Below are 22,301 nucleotides of genomic sequence, written 5' to 3'. Positions count from 1 at the left end.
TCATTTATGAGAAATGATATATATTTGATATGGAATGAGTATATCACAAGTATCAAACTTCACTAACAAAAGATGCCTGTATATGACATTCTTACAAAGTTTTAAAGTGATTCCAAAATCACATCTGAAGCATTTCAAACTATTATTAATCTATACCTACATCTTTTTTTTTTTCCCTCCCCATCTATAGTAAATTCTCATATCAGTTAATCACCATAGAAATGGCCGGACCAATCTGCTGAATTATATGCTAAAATAATTAATCAATTCAGAATTCAGATAAATATTTAAGACCAGATTTTAAATGGAGGTAATCATAAAAAATGGCCATAAAAAAAGAGTACAAAATTCTGTGACCAGAGGAAATTTGGCACTGTAAGCATGTGACAGTTGCATAAAATCACCATTTCTACTGACAACTTTATGATATAAGGAAGACCAAAACAGATTCGATGTCAATATTTACTATCAACAATGCAGCAATGCTAATGCCGTGCTTTGAGTATTCCGGTGTTTGAAGGATAGGAGAAAAAGCGGATCTTTAGCAGTGAGGCCAGGACGAGGGTACAAATGGATTATTCCTCAACAAGCTGATGAAGTGGCAACTGCCTTCGTGGAACACGGAATGAATAACACACAAGGGTCCAGTAGTGCTCGGGCAATATCAAAGTAACTGGACACGCCATACTCATTTTCTGTGTGGAAAATCTTGCATCGATGCTGCGATTTTTGCCCTACAAGATCTCCCATATTCGAGCTTTTTTTTGCTTCATGGTGATGCAGAAACTCGATTGCAGTTTGTCCTGACATTTTTAGCTTGAATGGAGTAGGATGATGCAAGGCCATGGAAGATCTTGTGGAGTGAGGAGGCACATTTTTGTTTGAACTATAGTGCTAACTCACACAATTGCCTCATTTGAGCAATGAATAACCCTCATGTGTTCCACTGCATCATTTATTACTGGTCTGTACTTTTTTTTTTGAAGAGCTTAGCCAGACAAGACCAGTGACTTGTACCATCTCTCTGCTGTTAGGTATCGATAAATGCTGTGCAACTTTGTTGTTCTGCAACTGCAGCAGCGAAGATGCCTTGACTCTACTATATTCATGCAGGATGGTGCACCACCTCACACTGGATTGCTGATACAGCAAATATTACGAAAACTCTTCACAGAACTTTTTTTGTGGAGCCATCTGAAATGTGTGAAGGACATGTTCCTGATTTAGCAACCTTGATAGACAGAAAAGCACAGCATGTAAGGCAAATCAATACAGATCTGTTGCATTTTGCTGTAGAAAATGTCATTCACAGAATGCAGTACTTAGAACATCTGAAAGGACATATTGAACCATATCTGTAAGTTATACGAACATGAAAACTGATTTGTTGTCTCTCTTCTAGCCATTACTGTGTAATTAATAATGTGCTTATAGCACCAAATGTGCCCTGGTGGCAGAATTTGTACTATTTTTTTATCTTCTGTAAATAAAAAAAAAAAACCATGTTCCAGAGTGTACTTACACAAAGTTTGGTTGAATTTTGTCTAATGCATTTTTCACTACAGGGCTCTGAACATATTCTCTTTAATTATGGCCACCCTGTATAACGAATCTGTGAAAAGTGTAGAACTGAAATAACTAGTACTTTAAGCATGCTGGGACAAAATTAACAATAATGTTGATCTTAACCCACTCGATTGTTATAATTCAATATATATATTAGATGTGTATATTTAAAAATTTTAAAAACTTTTTAAAAAATGTTTAAATTTTCAATTTACAAAATGTGTTCACTAATTGATAAGTTTTTGTACATATTAAAATACTTTTTTGCATCTAGAATTTTAGAACATCCTAAATATAGTTTATAAGATTTTTTAAAATTCTAAAAATATAGCATATATCTTTAAACATTTAATATTATATCATCAGTTCTTTTATGACAATGCAATTTACTAGGGAATGTATAATTTACTAAAGCAAATGAGAGGAGGGAGAAAATTCTCTTTTTTACATATTTAGTGACTTTATATATCAAAAATAGCAATTACAGGATACAACTACAAATGCATATTAGTAAAATCATGAAAATAGTTTTTCCAGTATGCTAATGATTACAATAGTATTAGTTTTTAGTTATATACATTTGGTCTAATTTTCCACTCTTATGCAAGTATATACTTAATGAATTGTTTTCCATTCTCTTCCCTTCATTTATATATAACATGAAAAATTGAAGCCCAAGTTGTTCAAGTGTTGTTCCAAAAATCAGAAATTAGTTGTGACCGTTGTTTCAGCTTATAACATATTTGTATTCTTTTTTAATTAGTGAAGAGTAATTCTCTCTTCAAAATAATGGCATTTATATCACTTTCACTGAATTGACTGTTATATAACTCCACAGTAACTGACATATTACAAAACAATATTTGGATTTTCACATAATGAATCCTAAACTAATTCCAAAATGTAAATTTTCATGGAATAGCTGTTAATCATTTACAATAATTTTTTCCAAAGCAAAGTGATACAACAGTTTAAACTCATTATTATAAGCAGATTTAACAGAAAATAAATTAGAGAACTAATGGTAATAAAGGGTTCATGATTCATTAACACATAGAAAAATTCAATATTTTAATCCAATTTTATCCCTACAACCATTTTCAAGGAAAAAGATACAATAAAGCAAACTGAATAAGAGCAAATTTCAAGTGGTTATTCAAATATTTTGACTTATGGACTTTATATCCAATCAAAGAAGGGTATTTATTTAAAAAACAAAAAAAGATATTTGGAAATTTTTTTTTTGTTTTTTTTTCACCCATATTTGTTGGTATTAGATGTAGTCTGTAAGATCATAAGCAGATTGCCAAAATAACCTGTCACTTTTGAAACACTTTTTTTAGAACAAGTTCTTTCCCATCTAATTGCATATAGGGTGTCAAGCACATGATCTGCTAATCCACTTTGCCTGCACTGGTTCATAGTTATATAATTTTGGTGGTATCTTCACTACAGATCTACCATTGATAGGTACCATCAATGTATCAATAGAAAAGAAGTGGAAATGGTCAAAGAATTAGAGAGGTACCATATTGACATAACAGGTATTACTGAAACAAAGATAAACAGATGAGATTCTAAACAATTACAAGATATGTTCAGACAATAGTGATCAGGGAAAGGGAAGAGTAACTACAGTATTCAATAATAAACACAAATATAATCTTAAATGGCATGCCATTTCAAGTAGAGTGATGTGGGCAACATTAAAATGAGGAATTAGACTTATTTGTGTCTTTAGACCCACAGAAGGTTCTACTAAAAAAGCAAGAAATTTTTTGAGTCATTAGAGAAGCTGCCAAAAGGAAAAAAAAAGTAATTGGAGAGCTCTACAATAGCAGCAGCCGGAAATGAATACCCAACATACAGAAATTTTTTTAGAGAAAACAGTAGAGATAATAATGGAAACTGCTGGATTTCTATTCAGGACAAGGACATTACTAATACCATGTTCCAACAAAGCTATGCACAAATTCACGAGGAGAGAAGAGACACACACACACAAGAAAAATAAAGACCTTAAATGATTATGCCATTACTGATTGCAGAGTATATATAAGATTTGAACCATTTAGTTTTGAGTAGGATAAAAATGAATATTATATTGAAAAGAAAAATATGTACAAAGTTTTTAAAAATAATCAAATTTAAGGAGAATTATAAAGTGAAGTGTGAACTCAGATAAACAAATATTATTCAAGAGGAAAAAAAAATGAAGGTTTGTAAACAAGAAACAAATCTTGAACACTCAGCACCCAAACATGAAGAAAAGATTGAATGATTCAGTCAGGAAAAAGAAGAGAGCACATCAAAAGTTACAAACAAGTAAGTTAGCATGTGTTCTGAGAAAATACTATATAAAAGTAATAATGGCAAGACTGTGAAGCAATGTGTAAGCAGGAGTAATGGTAAGACATGGTCTTCTTCTTCTTCAGGCATTAGATGTAATATCTACTGTGACCAAGACTTCATCTTCTTTAATAGTATCTTTTTCTAGGTGTTCCTGTTCTTCTCTTATTCTTTGGTTTCAAACTATAGACTTGTTTTATTATTCTATCCTCACCTCTTCTCTCTACATGTTCAATCCATTTTATTCTTTGGGTTGCTACCCAATTGTTTATTGCTTGTATTTTTTTATTTTATCTAGTCTAGTTTTATTTACTATTTTTCTTAATATATTCATTTCACCTGTGTAATATTTATCTTTTTTTTTTAGTGTCCATCTTGTTTCTGCATTATATGTTATAATAGATTAATTATAACATATACTGCTTTACTGATTACTGCTTTATAAATTCTGGTTTTTGTCTCTACTCTAAGATTTTTATTTTTCTCTATTGTTTCATTCAAGCATCCTGATATTCTTGGCTTTTGCAACTTGTTCTCTGACTTCTAGATGTGGCCTCCTTTCCCAGTTCAGTTGTATACCTAAATAGTTGTAATTTAGGTATGATTATAAAAGCTACTTATCAGGAAGGTGGCAAAATGTTCTGGAGAAAAGAGCATTGTAAAGTGAAAATTGAGGATAAAGATATTCTAGATATCTGGAGTAAATACTTTGAAAGACTTAACTGAAACAAGAAGTGACAGTACAAGTAGCAGAAAATATTGAGATTTATACAAACATACTTGAGAAGAGGTTAAAAAAAATTGCAGAAGTGAAACCTGGAGATGAACCTGGATTCAGATCAAAACGTTCTCATGATAAGCCTTAAGATAAATAGTTCAGAAATTATAGGAATATAACAAAGATCTGTATTTTAAGTTTTGGAGATCTGGAAAAGGAATATGATAAAGTGCCAAGAAAAAAAAGCTTTTCAAAACATTACAATTATATGGGATAAATGGAACATTATACAATTGACATAAAAATGAATAAGCAGGAACACTGAAAACATCAGCTGCATCTTGATTGAAGCTGTCTATAAAACAAGTACACTCAGGCATCTTTTTATGCTTATCTTTTATAAGTAGTTTTGAAGTGATGCAGTGCATAACTTCAAAGGTTATGTACCATTGTACATAATGAACAGCATGTTGCAGCAATTAAAAAGAATAATTATAATTATAGTTATAACTATAAGAGCAATTAAAAAGAATGAAGTCGAAATAAGAAAATCTTTCATTTCTGGCACAAAACTAAGTGCCAAATTATCAACATACTCAAGAGATGCTTTATTAGAAAAAACAGAACGAGTGATCGTAATTTGGATGGAAGAATTAACTCAAATAAGAATTCCTATACGTGGTTATTTAATTAAATAAAGAGCTCTTCAGATTTATATGAACAGATGAAGTAATTAGAGCATCTACTTCCGCTTCCCAGGGTGATAAAGAATTTTCAGCTAGCAAAGGATGGCTAACTGGGTTTTTAAAAAAGGAATGCATTTCATAACGTGAAGATTACAGGTGAGGTCGCAGCAGCAGCAGAAGAAGAAACAGCCAAAAATTTTCAAGAGAAGCTAGTCAAAATTATTGAAGACGGTGGATATTGTCACGATCAAGTGTCTAACACTGATGAAACAGGATTGTTTTGGAAGAAAATGCCTAGTTCAACTTACATCACAAAGTCTGAGAAAGAAGCAAGTGGGTTTAAAACAAGAAAAGATCGAGTAATGTTGTTACTTTGTAACATTGCATCAGGGGATCAAATGTTGAAACCCCTCCTAGTAATCGATCTCTAAGACCACGTGCTCTAAAAGGCAAAGATCTAAAACAGCTGCCGGTTCATTGGATGACTAATACAAAGGTGATAACAACTGCTGTATTTACTGAATGGTTCAATAATTGCTTTGTACCAGAAGTGGAAACATATATGAAGCAAAAAGTTCTCGATTTTAAAATTTTATTAATTGTTGACAATGCACCAAGTCATCCGCATTTAGAACATACAAATGTGCAGCTAGTGTTTTTTCCACCCTATACAACAAGCATTATTCAGTCATTAGATCTAGGCATAATTGCTACTTTTTAAGACCACAAACTTTAAATGTCTGCTGGAAAGTAGCTTGGCTTGGATGTGTTGCAACCATCTACATTATCAGCTGAAATCATTACTTTGGCATATGAAATTGGTGGAGAAGATTTTGATACATTTAGCCAGAATGATGTAGACAAATTGCTTGTGGATAATGCCTTAAGTGGTGATGGTATTACTGGATATCGATTAACTTTAGATATCGTTGAAGATCTAGAAAACGATAGTGAAGCGGAAGAAAAATCTGTCTCCCTCATTGCATATATAATTCGAGAAGGTCTTGAACTGTGCAATAAATTGGAAAATCATTTTCTTGTTCATGACACAAATTCTGAATGAGCCTTTAAATTCCAACGTGAACTGAAGAACTGTATGTCTGGATATTGCGAGCTATATAAAAAATTAGTAAAATCATCATTGAAAAGCTTAATCACTGATTACATTGTCAGAAAAAAAAAAAAAAATCAGCACAGAATGAAGGTGATGGTAATTCTGTTTGTGAAGAACCATTGCCTTTACCATACAGATCTGATGCACTGACTATATCTTCTGGCGATGAAAGTGATTTCACACCAGTTCTCAAACGTTGCCAAATATTATCTAATAGCAATGATAATTCTGATGGGGAAAAAAAAAAAAAAAAAAAGAAGTCATTTTTCAATAAAATTAAATGAATAAAGCTTTAAAACAAACTTAGGCATTCTTATTTTCCTGAATTTTTAATAAACTTTTTTATGTGATTTCAGGTTTATTTTAATTCATTGCTTCGGTTTTATGCAGTTTTAGAAAATTATGGAACGTATCCGTAATGTTTCAACGTAAGTTAGATCTTTTCTGTGCGGTTTTCTGTGGAACGTATCTACTGCACAAAAAGAGACCCGACTGTATATGTAAAACTTTTTAAGCTATTTAGGCACAATTTTTAGTGAAAACGGCAAATTTAATATGGAAATATATAACACAATAAGCATAGCTGATAAGAAATCGGTTTAAATAAATTTAAGTGGAATAAGAGAGAAATTAGTCGAAACACTAAACTAGCTGTATACACAGCAATGTTCGAATCAATTTTAATTTATGGATAGATATGAGAACAGGATTAGAAATAAAGACGGAAGATCACATCTTGAGAAAAATTTGGAGAATGAATGCATAGCATCAGTAGCAGAATCATATTAAAAATGAAGAATGAAAGAAGTAGATATTGTTAGCATTCCAGAATGTGAAGTGACCACACCACCTTAGATTAACAGAGCTAATCTAAGTATGTGTGGTCATTTAAACAGAATGGAAAAGGGAAGGACTAGTAAAATAGGCGCTTGATGCCAAGATGAGGAAAAAAAAAAAAAAACTAGCAGAAGACCAAGATCCTGGTGGATTGATGCCTTACAAGTGACGGAATAATTTAGAAGAAAATTGTTGAGAAAGTTAAGAATAACGTAAACTTAATCATGTAGTATTATCATAGCATCCTGTATATCCCTTGAAGGAAAACACATCACGAATTTGATGATTATAAATACCATTCAGCAGTGATTCCTTTTTCAGGAATGAGAAACAGTAAGCAAAAAGGCAACTGGAGGGCTAATATCATCCATATCCAAAGCTAAAGGGAAAGGAAGAAATGAAGCTGAAGAAACTGTAAGAGCACATTCAAATATAAAAAATAAAATATTCTAAAGATGTATCAACTCTCCCTAAAGAATGGAGAAGAATGTCTGATATCTTATTTTTATTTTATTTTAAATTTGTTCCATTTCAAGTATCATTAATAAACAGAAGCAACAAATAATTTGATGACTGGCTAATGTTCATGTTGAATAGTTATGTGAGAGTGTTTACAATTTCCTGTGGGTTACAGGTTAGACATTCCTGTTATTTTGCATTAAAAAAAAATCACAGAAGAATATTTAGTTTTAAATTTATTCTAATTTTGCTTGCCAAATTGATATGAAAAATTGGTTTGAATAAATTTATGTGGAGTAAGAGAGACCATCCTGGTTAGCAGTCTTTTCTCATTAACGATATATTTTCTATATATTTAAAGTTGCCTTTAAAAGAGGAAATACTTTGGAAATCACAAAACTTTTCATAAAAGTCAAATATTACTGCAATATGACAGTTACTTTTGAAATCATAAGGCATCCGAATAAAACAAATAAGGTTATACAAGTTAAATCCCTATGATTTCTGTTCAAATTGATCCACTCAAACGTTTTTTTTTATAAGCTTCTATACAGTTATCCACCTTCACTTGGTCTCAATACTATCTATATTTACAAAAAAAAAAAAAAAAAAAAGATAATCACTCACTAAAAGTTAAATCTACTTAATTTTAGTCAGAGAAAATTTAATTCAGTGTTATTTCACAGTATTATTAATCTAAACATAATTTTAACGAACAGCGACTTTTAAAATAAAAATATCACAGTAGTAGCTAAATATTTTAAGAACTGACACATTTTAGACAAAGGCTGATATTTATCAGTCAGGTTTTCTTAATTTAAAAATGGAGTAAGAAAAAAACACACTCTTCAATAGAACTAAGATTTATAAAATTTTTAAGGAAAACATGTTACAATAGTATATTCAATTGAAAATGTTATTGGTAAAAATAAGCAGCAGCAGCAGCTTGTGAAAAGAATAACAAAAATATCATTTTTCTTTTTATCAACAAATGTAACAAGAATCTAATAACTCAATAAACAACACTTGATAGAAAGATGTGAGCAAGCAACATTAACATTATGTAAAACATAATGTGTTCATAAATCACTGTGTAATCTGAAAAATATTATAAAAACTATTTAACAAAAGCTTACTGCATAGAGATTATTCTAGTCATTAATTAGTTTATTACAGGTTACTTTTCCACACTTGATTCTATTTGTAAACTGCTTGGACTCACCCAGCCACCAAAGATCTTTTCTAATTCAACTGCTACTGCTATCGTTACATGATCATTATTTAAAGATCCCACAACTTGAAAACCAATAGGAAGACCATCTCTGCTTAAACCTGTTGGACAATGTGTTGTAGGAAGGCCTAAGGCATTAAATACAGCAGTATATGCAATATTAAAAGGCTTAAAAATTGGCAAATTATGATAAGGTGCTGGCTCTGGATGGCTAGGATAAATAAATACACCATTGTCTTTCAGCAACTCTTGCAACTCATTTCTAAGATCATTACCAATTTTAATAAAATGATTAACTTTGCTATGTTGTTTGTGTACTAACTTTTCTAACAGTCCAAGGCCCAGAGCAGGGAGTGTATGCTCTGACCATCCAAACATCCACTTCATTAGTTCCTTGAAGACATTCACTTCTACTTTTCTGCCTCCAAGCTCATCACAGAAAGTGGGGCAATCAGCTGATGTCATTCGGTATGCCCATATATTAAATGAAGATTTCAGCTGTTTCAAGTTTATTTCTTGAACAGGAATTCCATATGCAGTTTTAAAATACTTGATGGCCTGAAAATATTTAACAAGAGTATAAGAAATAGCAATAAATTATAATTAAAAGTGTCTGTAATGCTGTAAGCATTATGGAGAATAACTAGTGATGAGCAGTATGCTAACAAGTATTCACTGATAATCTCAAAACCAAAACTCACAAAATTATAAAAAAAAAGTGTTTATTAACTGGCTTATATATTTTGCTGGATTTCAAATCAGTATCTTAAGAGCAAACAACATGTTACAGTTTACATGTGATAGTGAAACAATTCAAAATGTAACAGACAAAAGATCTCAATTCCTAATTTGGTGCCCTCAATTGTTGTAAAAAAAAACAAATATTACAGTTGTGTAAGAGTTGATCTTAGGATAAATCTCCCAAATTTCTGGCAAATTAATGGAAAAAGACATTGAACCATCTGAAAGGAAAGTGACTTAATGTGTCAAGAAAAGGAAAGTTATTTTATTCTTTTTTAACTGTAAAGTAAATTTTGGAGTGTTGGCTGTTAATATAAGTTATAAGAGAAATGTCTTGCTGATGGAGCCAAATTGCAAACACATCAACAAAGCATAATCACACTAAGGGTTTGTAAGTAGCTGTGGTATTTTGTACTCAAGATGTTCTATGTACAAGTTAGCTAAAAGGGGGAAGTGTGGGGGGGGAGAGCATGTAGTATTTTATTTATTTTGTAGTAGCTATTGGCCAAAAACAGTGTGGCAAAGATAGCTGAGTTCTGTGGCAAAGACTGAATCACTAGAACAAATAGCCCTGGCTCTATGAGCTGGTGATTTCATGATTCCAAACTATTGGGCTGGATGATGGCAATTGTTTATGGAGATATCTTCCATTATGCATGTGTTGGATTTTTATAAATAGAAACGGGGTGGACCATATGAAAGGCAAGTGACATGTGAAGAAAGGGCAGACAGTTATTTGATTCTTTTTCTAACATGAAGTGAATTTTGGGATATTGGATATTTAAGAAGGAAAACAATGTCGCGCCCATGGAGGGTTCAAATGGCAAACACATTATCTATATAGTCTACTGTAAAATCTTGTATAGAAAGAATTTTGTATAAAATTCTTATATACCGATTTCACTTGAGAAAGAAAGTCAATGCGAAATACTTGTAGTTAAATTAACAATTTTTTGAGTGTTTTATGTCATCATCATCATCATCATGCGTATCAAGGATTTAGGGCCTAGCATGGCCTGTTCCGGCCTTAGAAGTCATCGTTGAATCTTTAAGAGGATGTCCTGGTTTTCTTTTTCCTGATGGCTTGTACTTTAAGGCTTGTTTTGGTAATCTTTCTTTTTTCATTCTTTGAACGTGTTCCATCCATTTATGTTTATATTTTTTAATTTTTTCTATTACTGGTTCTTGGTTTAATTCTTTCATAATATCTTCGTTTCTTTTGTGATCAAATAGGGTATACTTTGCAGTTTTTCTCATAAACTTCATTTCTGCTGTTGTTAATCTTTGTTTGTCTTTTTGTTTTATTGTCCAGATTTCACTTCCATACATTAAGACCGGCAGGGCTAATGTATTGTATACTTTTAGCCTGGTTTGTTGTTGAACTAGGTTTGGTTTAAATATAGAGTTAATTACACCTGTTATTTTTAAATATTTTGCATACACCTGTTCTAAGATCTTGTTATCTATTACTGTTTTAGTTCTTGTTGGATCTTGTCCTTTAAAGGCCATAGTTTTTGATTTTTCTGTTGATATTATCATACCATAATCTTTGGATATCTCATTTAGATTTAAAATAGCTTTCTGTAAGTTATCTTCAGAATTTGCAATTATTATTTGGTCGTCTGCAAAGAGGAGAGTGTTTAAGTTAACTGTAGGAGAAAGTTTAATTCCTTGATGTAAATTTTTACTCCATTTTATTATTATTTCATTTAAGTAGATATTAAAAAGAGTTGCTGAGAGGGGATATCCCTGTCGGACTCCTTGGTTTATCTCTCTTGTACATGATAGCTCGTGATTTAATCTTATTTGTATTTGATTATTTTCATATATACTTGTGACAGCTTTTAGGATATTATTTGGTATTTGTCTTTCTTTTAATATGTTAAATAACATGTTTCTTTTAACTTTGTCAAATGCGTTTTCAAAGTCAATAAATGCAATATGTGTTTCTAAATTATATTCTCTTCTTTTCTCTATTATTAATTTTAGGCAAAAGGCTGGGTCTATACATGATCGTCCTTTTCTAAATCCATTCTGTACTTCTAGAATAAAGTTTTCAGAATATTTCATTAGTTTTTTATTTAAGATTCTGCTATATATTTTGTAACAGGAATTTAGTATACTGATACCTCTATAGTTTTTAGGGTCATCTCTATTACCTTTCTTAAAGACAGGAATCACAATTGCTTTATTCCATTCTATTGGAGGGATACCAGTTGAGCAAATTTTATTTAAAAATAATAAGAGTCTTTCTTTGCATTTTGTTCCTGCATATTTATATAGTTCGGAGCCTAGCTTATCTTCTCTAGGTGATTTTCGATTTCTTGTTTCTTTCAGGCTGATTTCTAATTCTTCTTCAGTTATAATCTTTTCATTTTCGTTAATTGTTTGCCAGTTATCTTTTTTAAAATATTTGTGTGTCCACAGTTCTGTGTAGTAATTTAGAAATTCTTCTAATTTCAATTCAGTGTTTAATTTTGTTTATTTGGTATCTGCATTTAAGTGTTTCAAAATTTTATATACATTGGATCTTATTTTACATAAATCATGTTCTAAATTAGAAACAAATTTATTCCATGATTCTCTATGTCTTTTTCTGACTTCTCTTTTAGCTATGGCTCTTATTCTTTTATATTCTATTTCATCTTCTAATCTTTTACTGCTTAACCATTTGTGATAGGCTTTTTTTTTTCTTTTTGATTATTTCTTTGATTGTATCATCCCAGATCTTCAGTTTGTTTTCTTTTATTGAATTTTTTGGTCTTTCCTAAGCTTTCATTTGCTGCTGCATTTAGTATCGTTTTTATATTAAGTCATTCTATTTCTTCATTTTGTTTTATTTTATTTAGATATTGGTTAATTCTTTGTTCATATAGCCATTGTACATTTGTGTCATTCAATAGTCTAGTTTTATAAACAAATGTTTCAATTTTTCTTTCTGTTCTTGTTACTTGTAGCCATTTAGGTGGTAATCTTAATTTTATTTTAACAAGGAAGTGGTCACTGCTTATTTCATATCCTCTGTGAACTCTAACATCTAGTGAAAATTTTGATGTCTTTTCATTTAATATGAAGTAATCTAATATTGATTTCAATCCTCTTGCTGCCCAAGTATATTTATGTATGTCTTTATGTTTATAGAATGAATTCATTATTTTTAGGTTATTATAAACTACAAAGTCAATCAATTTTTTACCATTTCTGTTTAGAGTGTGTTATCCATGTATTCCTATATTATTATTAATTTTTGTGTTTCCAATTCTTGCATTTAAGTCTCCTGCTAAAATTACGTAATCATTTTTATTTATTTTATTATATATGTTTTGTAGCTGATTATAAAGATCAATATTATCCTGTTCTCTTCCTTCTTCTGGGGCATATAAACCAATTATTGTTAAATAGCCTCTATCTATTTTTATACTAGCTTCTATTATTTTTTTTGAGTGTTTTATGTGATCTGAAAAATTATTAGAATGAATTTTGCTAAAATATAACCACCAATATGTAACCTATAAAAATATTAGAATGAATTGCTAACTTATTTGACCGCCAATATTGTACAAACAAAGAGAGAGCCCACACAGAATTAGAATGTAGACCTGAGGCAATAGCCAGATGCAAAGGACAGCGAGTTACAGGGTTTTCCCGCCATGACTCAGCGATTTCGTAGGGGGGGGAGGTACCCTTGGTAGAACATCCGGAGAACTTAATCTAAAGGAGTTCCATGGCCATCAAGGGAGAATAAAAAGGAGACAGGCGCTCTGCTCTAGTCTTACTGTTCCTGACTTTTTCCACTGTCACTTCGAAGAAGGTTCCTATATCCAGTCATTCCAAGGATGGAGAAGGATATCCTGCTAGCAGTATATCGACGATGATAGGAGATATGTAACAGTGCCGTCGGCCTGGTCCAGAAAGTCCCCTGGCGAAGTTCCTTAAGCGATCTCCAGGAATGCTGTATCATCGTTGCTGTGGAGTAATGTCTGTTTGCAGTTCCAAAGAGAAAGAATAAGGTTATATTCGTGATCTCTAGGATTGTGAATGCTGAACTGGCTGAGAAATGTATCATGTAAGATTAATGTAAAACTGTTATGGATTGTGAACCTTAGAGCAGGGATTGTTGATTATATAGTTGCAAGCGTATCGTAAGGTTATGAAGTCAGAAAACCGCATTTCTTAGTTATTGTGAAATAATTTTCTGAAGAATTCTGAGCAATTGTTTATGTTAAAAGGTTAAGAGTTAATGATAACTAAATACTTAAGGAATTGACAGCATACACTAGAAATATAAATTAAATCAACTTTAACATATACTTTCCGATATTTCGGCAACGTCACGTTGCCATCTTCGTGGGAACTTAAGATAAAGACATGTGCACACAAGTACTACACAACAGCAAATGAGAAACGAAGCGAGGAAGATACCGTTTTCCTAAAGTCCTGATGGTGCCCCCTGGCAGGCTATATTAGGTGTTCTTGGCTTTTGGGCTGAAGTTCTTCTGATATATGTTTCCCAAATTTGTTGAGGTTTGGCATGTTCCTAAGGGCTGAGGCTGATTCCATGAATAGTCTTTCATATTTGAACTTGCTGTGGTGTATTACTGTGGCTTTCTTCCACCTTATTCTGTGGTGAGTATCCAGAGCATGGTCTGCAAGCCCAGAGTAGCTGTACTGGTGAAATCGGATGTAGTCCTTGTGTTCTGAGATTTGCTGTCCTGCCTGTTTGGCCAAAGTAGGACAATTTACAGCTGCAAGGGACCTGGTATACACCAGGTAGGTCTAGGGGAAGTGGTTGGTCTTTAGTGGAGCAGATAAGGAATGTCAATTTTCTATATAATCTGTAACAAGAGGTCAAGTCATGTTTTTTTAGGATTTTGTTCATTTTTTCCGAGGTGCCTCGGATGTAGGGAATGGTGATGGATTTAGAGTAATCTTTTTTGTGAAAGGGGAGGGGGGGGGAGCTGGGTTGTGGATAACTGGTTTTATTTTTTTTTTTTGGGGGGGGGTAGCCATTGGCTGAGAAAGTGTCAAGGATGTGATTTAGTTCAGTAGTTAGGGCTTGGTCATTTGAACAGATTAGTTTTGCCCTGTTGAATAGTGTCTTAATAACTCTATATTGCTGTGTGTGTGTGGGGGGGGGGGGAGGATTGTTGGCGAATATGTCTGCCTGTATGGATGGGTTTTCTATAAACTGAGAAAACCAGGGTTCCATCAGGTTGGCAGGTGACTAGTGTGTCTAGGAAGGGGAGGCTATTGTTTTTCTCTTTTTCCAGGGTGAACTTGATTCTAGGGTGTTGGTTGTTTAAGTGTGTTAAGAAGGAGAAAAGTGTATCTGGGCCATGTGGCCAAATAGCGAACACATCATCAACGTAGTGAAGCCATATGGTAGGTTTTTTGTGGGGCAGAGTTTAAGGCTTTCTCTTCAAAAGTCTCCATAAAGAAGTTGGCCAAGGGTGGGGAAAGTGGTGAACCCATGGCTGTCCCCTCTATCTGTTTGTAGAATTTTTCCTGCCAAACGAAATAGCCTGAGTTCATTGTGAACTGAAATAGGGCTGAGATATCAGGAGGAAATTTAGTTTGGATTAACTCTAAGATTTCTTTGAGGGGGACATTTGTGAATAAGGAGGAGACATCAAAACTGACCATTATGTCATTATGTTGGAGTGTAAGGTTTTCTATACTGGCTTTGAAGTGGGCTGATTTTTTTTTTTTTTTTATGTGTGATGGTGTGTTGCCAGTAGAGTGTGAGAGCGCTTTGGCTAAATATTTAGCCAAAGCGCTCTAGTTTGTAAGTGGGGGAATCAATGCTATCCACTATGGGACGTAATGGCACATTTTCTTTATGTATTTTTGGGAGCCCATATATACGGGGGTGGGTCTAGAGTTATATGGTTTTAGTTAGTAATCTTCACAGGCCAAGAAGTGACCTTCTTAAGGAGTCTATGGAGTTTTCTAATTTGTGAGTTGGTGGGATTGTATTCAATGGGGAGGTAAGTAGCTCAATCTAATAGTAAAGCCTTAATCTTACCTGTGTAGTCATTATGATTGAGTACCACAGTGGCATTCCCCTTATCCACTTTGGTGATAACTATTTCTTTGTTTTCCTTCAATCCTGTAGAGACTTGTATTCACTAATGGATATGTTGGTTTTTGGTGGTTTTGCTTTTGTGACAAAACAGGCTACATCCAGTCTAATATCGTTGGCGATGTGGTTTGGAAGGTTTGTTAAATAACTTTGGAAGGTGGCGAATCCCAGGAGCAATGGCAAAGTTGTGACCTTATATAAGACTTTCTACAAGAGTTAATGTTTGAAGGAGAGACTGAATGTGAAATTTCGTTAAGCATAATTCTGACATTGGTCTAAGTTAAATTGTTTTAAAGTGTGTGTGAAATTAACCATGTGTCTGACGTATATGTGAACGTAAATATTTGCTATTGTCTCTAAGCTAAAGGCTAGAAGTACTGATTTAAGTAAGTTGAGAACCAGACATGTGCATTGCTTTGTTACTTGGCAGAAATGATAACAGCCTGATAGATTTGATATGTGTGAAATCTTTTCTCTTTTAATTTGTAATTACCATGTTTCAGTATGAATAAATTATTTTGTTTGTTAAATAACTTGCCAGATTTTGACTTACCAATGCACTTCTCATAAAAAGATAGAACCTGTGTGTCCTTAAAGTTAAAAGTAGCCACGACTGACTAAACTTAAGTATCTAACGTTGCTTGATTAAGAATTGAATATTAGAGATATTTCCGTGTTCTGCTGAGCATTTCTCTTATACGTATAGGAAAGACAAACAATCCTTGAGTGATCTTTAATGGTGCAGTCGTTAATACAAATAAATTTTTAAAGATCAGTGTTAGAGAAAGCCAGCAAGTTAGACAAAGAAATTGGCTCCAGCCAGAGGCAATTTCTAAATTTAAACTACACACACGTGAAGGTAGCATAGTTACGACCTTGAGAAGGGGGAATGAAATTGTAGACTAAAGGATTAAAGGTTTTAAGACTAGCTCAAGCAACGATTACAACTCGGAGTTATGACCGACAAGAAATTAAGAAGTTAAAATAAGAAAATAAATAATATAGATATTTTTACAAAGGTCCAGTTCAACATAAACGAACTAAAAACAAAAATAAAAACTAAAAATATTACACTACCGAGACTAAAGGTTTGAAAGTAGCTTGGTAAAGGTTTTTTTTCTCAAAATGCTCCATGTAAAAGTTAGCCAAAAGGAGGGGGTGGGGGAATTTGTAACTTTTCCTTACCAAGTAAAGTAATCTGCATACACAGTAAATCTGAATAATTCAAAGATATTGCAGGAGGAGGGGGGGGAGGAGTTACTTTATTAAATCAACAGAATCTGTTAGTAATACATTAACAAATAAGGAAGTGACATCAAAACTGGGATTAAAAGATTACCAGCTGTGTATCACATTGATGGAACGGTACTCCAAGAGATTGATGAGGCTAGAGACTTGGGGGTGTTGATGGATAGGGAGATGAAGTTCAGTGGGCACATTGCTAAGGTGTCCAAGATTGCACATAGGATTACTTGGTTATTGAAGAACACACTAACATCCAGAGATAAAGAGGTTATTATTCTCCTTTATAAGGCGTCGATACTTCCACATTTGGATTACTGTGCTCAAGTCTGGTCACCTGGATTCCTTGGAGATGAGGAGGTTGTGGATTGCAGAGGTTGGTTGATAGGTGGAAAAGAGAGGATATGATAGAAACATTTAAATTACTAAAAGATTTTTATAAGATTGATGCAGGGGAAATATTTCAGCTGTGTGATAGTGATTGAAGAACAAGAGATCATCCTTGGAAATTAAGGAAAAATGTGGTTAACAAGGGTGTGAGAACTAAATTTTTTGCTTGGAGGGGGGTGAATGCATTGCCTGACTCAGTTGTGAGTTCTTCATCTGTAAATGAATTCAAGAAGAGGTATGATAGATACTGTTTTGATAGTTTGGGTCTACCATGATGAGTCTACTGACTCCATGGAGATACCCATAATAATAATAAAACTAACCATTATGTTTTAATTTTTAATGATATGATTTTTAACCAGTGATTTGAAATGAACAATTTTTTTTATACAAGTAGAGGAGTTGCCATTAAGGGGGACAAATGAGTTAGCTAACCGTTGAGCAAGTTTATAAGTGGGACTGTCTATACTATCAACTATAGGGTGTATGGGAATATTAGCTTTATAGATTTTAGGCATCCCATATTATATAGGATGTTTTAGCACAAACAAGTTTTATTTTATTCATGATTTCATTGGGCCAAGAAGTCACTTTTTTCAGTAAGTTAAGAAATTTTTTTCTTTTGAGACATAGTGGGGTCTTGATCTATGATTTGCTAAGTAGAATTGTCATCCAAAAAATCCAACTTTTTTGTTGTAATTCTCTTGATTTCATCAGCTTTAGTAATCACAGTATTTTTGTTCTTATATCTTTTTTAAACCAGCTATTTCATTCTGTGGTATATTACTTTTAAGTGATTCAGAGTTGGTCAGGATGCTTGCTATGTCTAAATGAACATTACTAGCTATTGAAGAGGAAGATTGTAGATGCCCCATTCTATGTTCATCATAATTTCTAGCTTTGTAACTTGTTTAGGTGTAATAGCTTTGCTATTACCTAATGATAAATTTATAACCACACAATCTCAAGAATGTTATGGTCTGGGCAATAGCATTGTTGGAGGATTTCAAATTTTTTTAGGTGTTTGCTTTTAACCATTGCGAATTATTTTTTTGCTGACACTTTGGAGATATGATATAGGACAGTCCACATTTCAGGATTTAGAAAAATTAAACAGTTCTTTTTCATGTAGAGTCATTATAGCGCTGTTGAATTTGGAAAGCTCTATGTAAGTAGCAGCAATTTGTTCATGTAGGAGCACTAAACTTACCTGTCTGTAAATATGAAGTGCCTTAGTTGAATGAAACTTTTCTTTGAATTCAACTAGGACACATTGGCTAAGACTACAGCAAACAAATTTGGTTGCCTGGGATTCCTGGGGAAGTGATGAGGATTCAGAGGAAAGTGACCAAAATGGGTAATGGCTTATGAAGTGTCCTCTATGTTGATAAGAGTTTAACCTTGTAAGATAAGTTTGGCTTTGTAACTTTTGTATGTTACAAAGTTTAGCTGACAGGCAGAAAAGAGGGGATATGACAGAAACAGATAAGTTCCTAAGATATTTTATAGAGATCCTAAAAAAATATTTTAATAGTGACTGGACAGGAGAGAACAAGGAGTTATCCTTGGAAGTTGTAAGTGTGGTTAGCAAGAGCAATAAACAAGTGGAACAGGTTGCCAGAGGTGGTTCTAAGTGCCTTGTTGGTAAAGTATTGTGCATGACAATTGTGAAGTGAATAATTGTTAGTGTGGGCCTTCCACAATGAGTCTGCAAGACTATGGAAATGCTTATATAATAACCTTGTATTTTTTTTCCCCTACATCTGAATGTCAATGCCTTGTTTTAACATGAGCAGATGTAATATAGTACAGGAAAAAAAAATACATGCTACCATCACAATATATATCAGAAAATGGACAGTATAAGCTGTTCTGTACATTAGTCTGCTGTTTTGTATCATTTCTCAAGACACTTCTACAGTATTGTGATTACAATAAAATATTGTTTTGGCACTCTTAGACCCAATGGTGTGACTAGCAGAATTTTACTGAATTTCAAAATACAGTCATAACCTGACTTCTGAGAATCCGGAGTTATGCGGTTTCTTATATGTATGTATTTAATCCTCACCACTATCGTATCTTTCCGGTGCCAGCTGCATTCGCCAGTGTCGCACATGCTGTGAACAAGCACTGACGTGTTTTGTGCAGTCTCCATTCATACACGATTTTTATAGTCTACAAACCTTGCGATTGTTTAATGTTATGTTCTTGATAAAAACTTTATCACATAAAAAATAATAAAGTCATCCAAAAGAAGCAAGTCCGATTCTTTTACAGCTAGCAAGAAAAGAAAAAATTTGACTTTGGAAGCAAAACTCAACATCATTAAGGATTTTGAAGGCGGAATGAAAATTTGTGAGCTAGCAAAGAAGTTTGATCTACAGGAATCCACAGTAAGAACAATCATAAAAGAAAGGTTTACAGATTTTTGGAGGACTTACATTCTAACGAGGAATGAATTGTAGCCACAAAGCAAGGAATAAAAAAATCATCAGCTTGCTATGAAGAAATTTTGCGTGACAAGAAAAAGACATTATGCCGTCAGACGAATCTATTAGATTTTATGAAACAATCGACATTGAAATAACTCTTTTTTTTATGTACGAAAAACTACAATTATGATTATATTTCTTAAAAAAATATAGGTATTTTTGTAAACCTTTGGTCCTAATTGTATGTTTGTATATATAAATTACATGCAAAATTATACTCCGAGTTATGCGAATTCGACTTACGTGCTTTTTGTTGTTCCCACCTAGCACGTAACTTCAGGGCATGACTGTACTTAATTTTTAGTGAAAAAGATAAAATATGTTATTTTAACCAAACAATTCAAAACTAACTCTGCATTAACAAATTAGTTTCTGAAAAATTACATCATTAAAAATAACTTCAAAGCTTGCACCTTGGCCATATTTTCAATCTCAGCAATCACAAGCTGTATAACTTTCAACTGACTAACTGCACTGGTTCTCCTTAGCTTTTGAGGGAATCCAATGTCAAGTCATTCATTTTCCTGTTTATTTTAAAAACCAATTGTCTCTGCCAAATGATAAGTAATTGACAGAGTAAAAACTGCTTACTTGTCATCAAGTAGTTGGAAGATTACCAGTTGGTGATATGAAAATAAGTGGCTGAATATTGTGCGATTCCTGTAGTCTCAAGAACTGTAAGGTTAGTAGAATGCTATTTTATTTATTTTCCAGGTAATATCTTAAGTTTTTGGTTATTTTCATGTTATTTCAAAATTTTAGCCTTCTTCACTAAACTAGATAAAAGTGAAAATATATTTCTCTTACCTTCTCGATAGCCTGTTTAATATCTGGATGTACTGGTGAAATAAGTGGATTTCCTCCATCACTTAGCATATAATATACTTTTAAATCCTTCAATGACACCTGAACAGTTGAAAACAGCTTTCTTAAATTTGAATGCATTATATTCTTGTCATTAATATCAAGTGAAGTTTCATTTTAAAACACATATAAATTTTAGGCATCCCATATTTAGCACAAACAAGTTTTATTTTATTCATGATTTCATTGGGCCAAGAAGTCACTTTTTTCAGTAAGTTAAGAAATTTTTTTCTTTTGAGACATAGTAGGATCTTGATCTATGATTTGCTAAGTAGAAATAGGCATACAATTGATAGCATGCCTATTTTTTGCAACATATAATTTTAAAAATAATTAAAACAAAATTTTTAAAAAGAATCAAAACTGAGTAGCTTTCAGAGGTCAACTGCAGATACTGAAATACACAAATATTGAGAAAAAAAGTGAGAGTTAGAAAATCTTTAAATAAAGTTTTAGCAAGTGAATGGGACTAAGGAAGCAAATGAAGTGAAGTTGTTTGCAAAGAGAGAGAGAGAGAGAGAGAGAGAGAGAGAGAACATTGTGCTGGAGTCAAGAAATTAAACAGGAAGTCCTGGGAAAGAAATTTCATCAAAACTTCATGGTAAGCTAGTCAGCATGTGCCCATTCATAAACTATGCAGTATTTTTTGTCTATGAATCATGTATCTTCTGGCAGATTTGTCCATTATGCAAAATGAAAAACTTGAGTTTCTGGAAAGAGGAGAGACCTACTACCTCTGTATGAGACTAGCTAATTTCTATTTAGTAAAAAAAAAAAAGTTACTAAAAATTACTAAGTGCATTACAGAAATAATCAACTAAAGAAAATCATGGATGATCTTTGTAGGAATATAAAATGGAATAGTTTATCAATCAAGAAGCAAAATGTTTTAAAAGCTATTGAAAATGTTTAAAAATGAAAGAAATAGCACTATAAAATGAATCAAAGATAACAAAAATTCAATATAAGGATTGGGATGTCTAGAGTAATTAACTATGAAAGGTTATCCCATGTGATAGTGAGATATATCCTTATATATCCTTAACTGAAAAAAAACTAATTTGAAGATTTGAAAAATGGAGATTTAGAAATAATATCACAAACAGAAAACATATAATAAAAATTAGAAAAAGAGCTGGAATGGACAAAATTTGGAATGAGTGTTAAAATGTAAAAGAAGAAAAATAATATTTCTGCTAATTCAAAAAAGTGTTTCTAAAAAAAAAAAAAAAACCAGATGAATAATCGATTAACAGAATTAATCTGTTATCAACTATGCTGAAAAGAGTGCAAAACTTATTCAATTAATCTTTGTGATTAAATGACAAACTCTAAAGGTCTAGATATGGGAGATGAGCACAGATGCAATATAAGATGCAGGCAGTGGTGCTTATTCATAGTAGTGCTTCATAGTGAAAACAACAGCAAACAAAATTAAAGTATCATTAAATTAATAAGGGGTGATTAAGGGTCAAAGCTGTATAACTGAGAAGAGACCTCCACATAGCCTTTAAAGGAATGTGGAGA

The 22,301-nt window shown here is 32.6% G+C and overlaps 1 protein-coding gene across 1 annotated transcript in view; it reads right to left on the bottom strand.

Annotated features, from left to right (window-relative positions):
- Positions 1 to 8,286: 8,286 nt before the first annotated feature.
- Positions 8,287 to 22,301, bottom strand: part of LOC150095969 (fatty-acid amide hydrolase 2-like) — an 88,776-nt gene continuing 74,761 nt past the window's right edge. Inside the window, exons 6-7 of the mRNA XM_090409396.1 lie at positions 20,718 to 20,816; positions 8,287 to 9,518 (exon numbers count right to left, since the gene is read on the bottom strand). Of these exons, the coding sequence (XP_090265522.1) occupies positions 8,907 to 9,518; positions 20,718 to 20,816 (711 nt within the window). The 3' untranslated portion in view covers positions 8,287 to 8,906. The remainder of the gene's footprint in view (positions 9,519 to 20,717; positions 20,817 to 22,301) is intronic.

This window comes from Typopeltis vanoorti, chromosome 19, assembly GCF_054136105.1.
Source record: "Typopeltis vanoorti isolate ZY-2024b chromosome 19, IOZ_Tvanoo_1.0, whole genome shotgun sequence".
NCBI classification, from domain to species: domain Eukaryota; kingdom Metazoa; phylum Arthropoda; class Arachnida; order Uropygi; family Thelyphonidae; genus Typopeltis; species Typopeltis vanoorti.
This window is presented reverse-complemented; position numbering and strand designations above follow the sequence as displayed.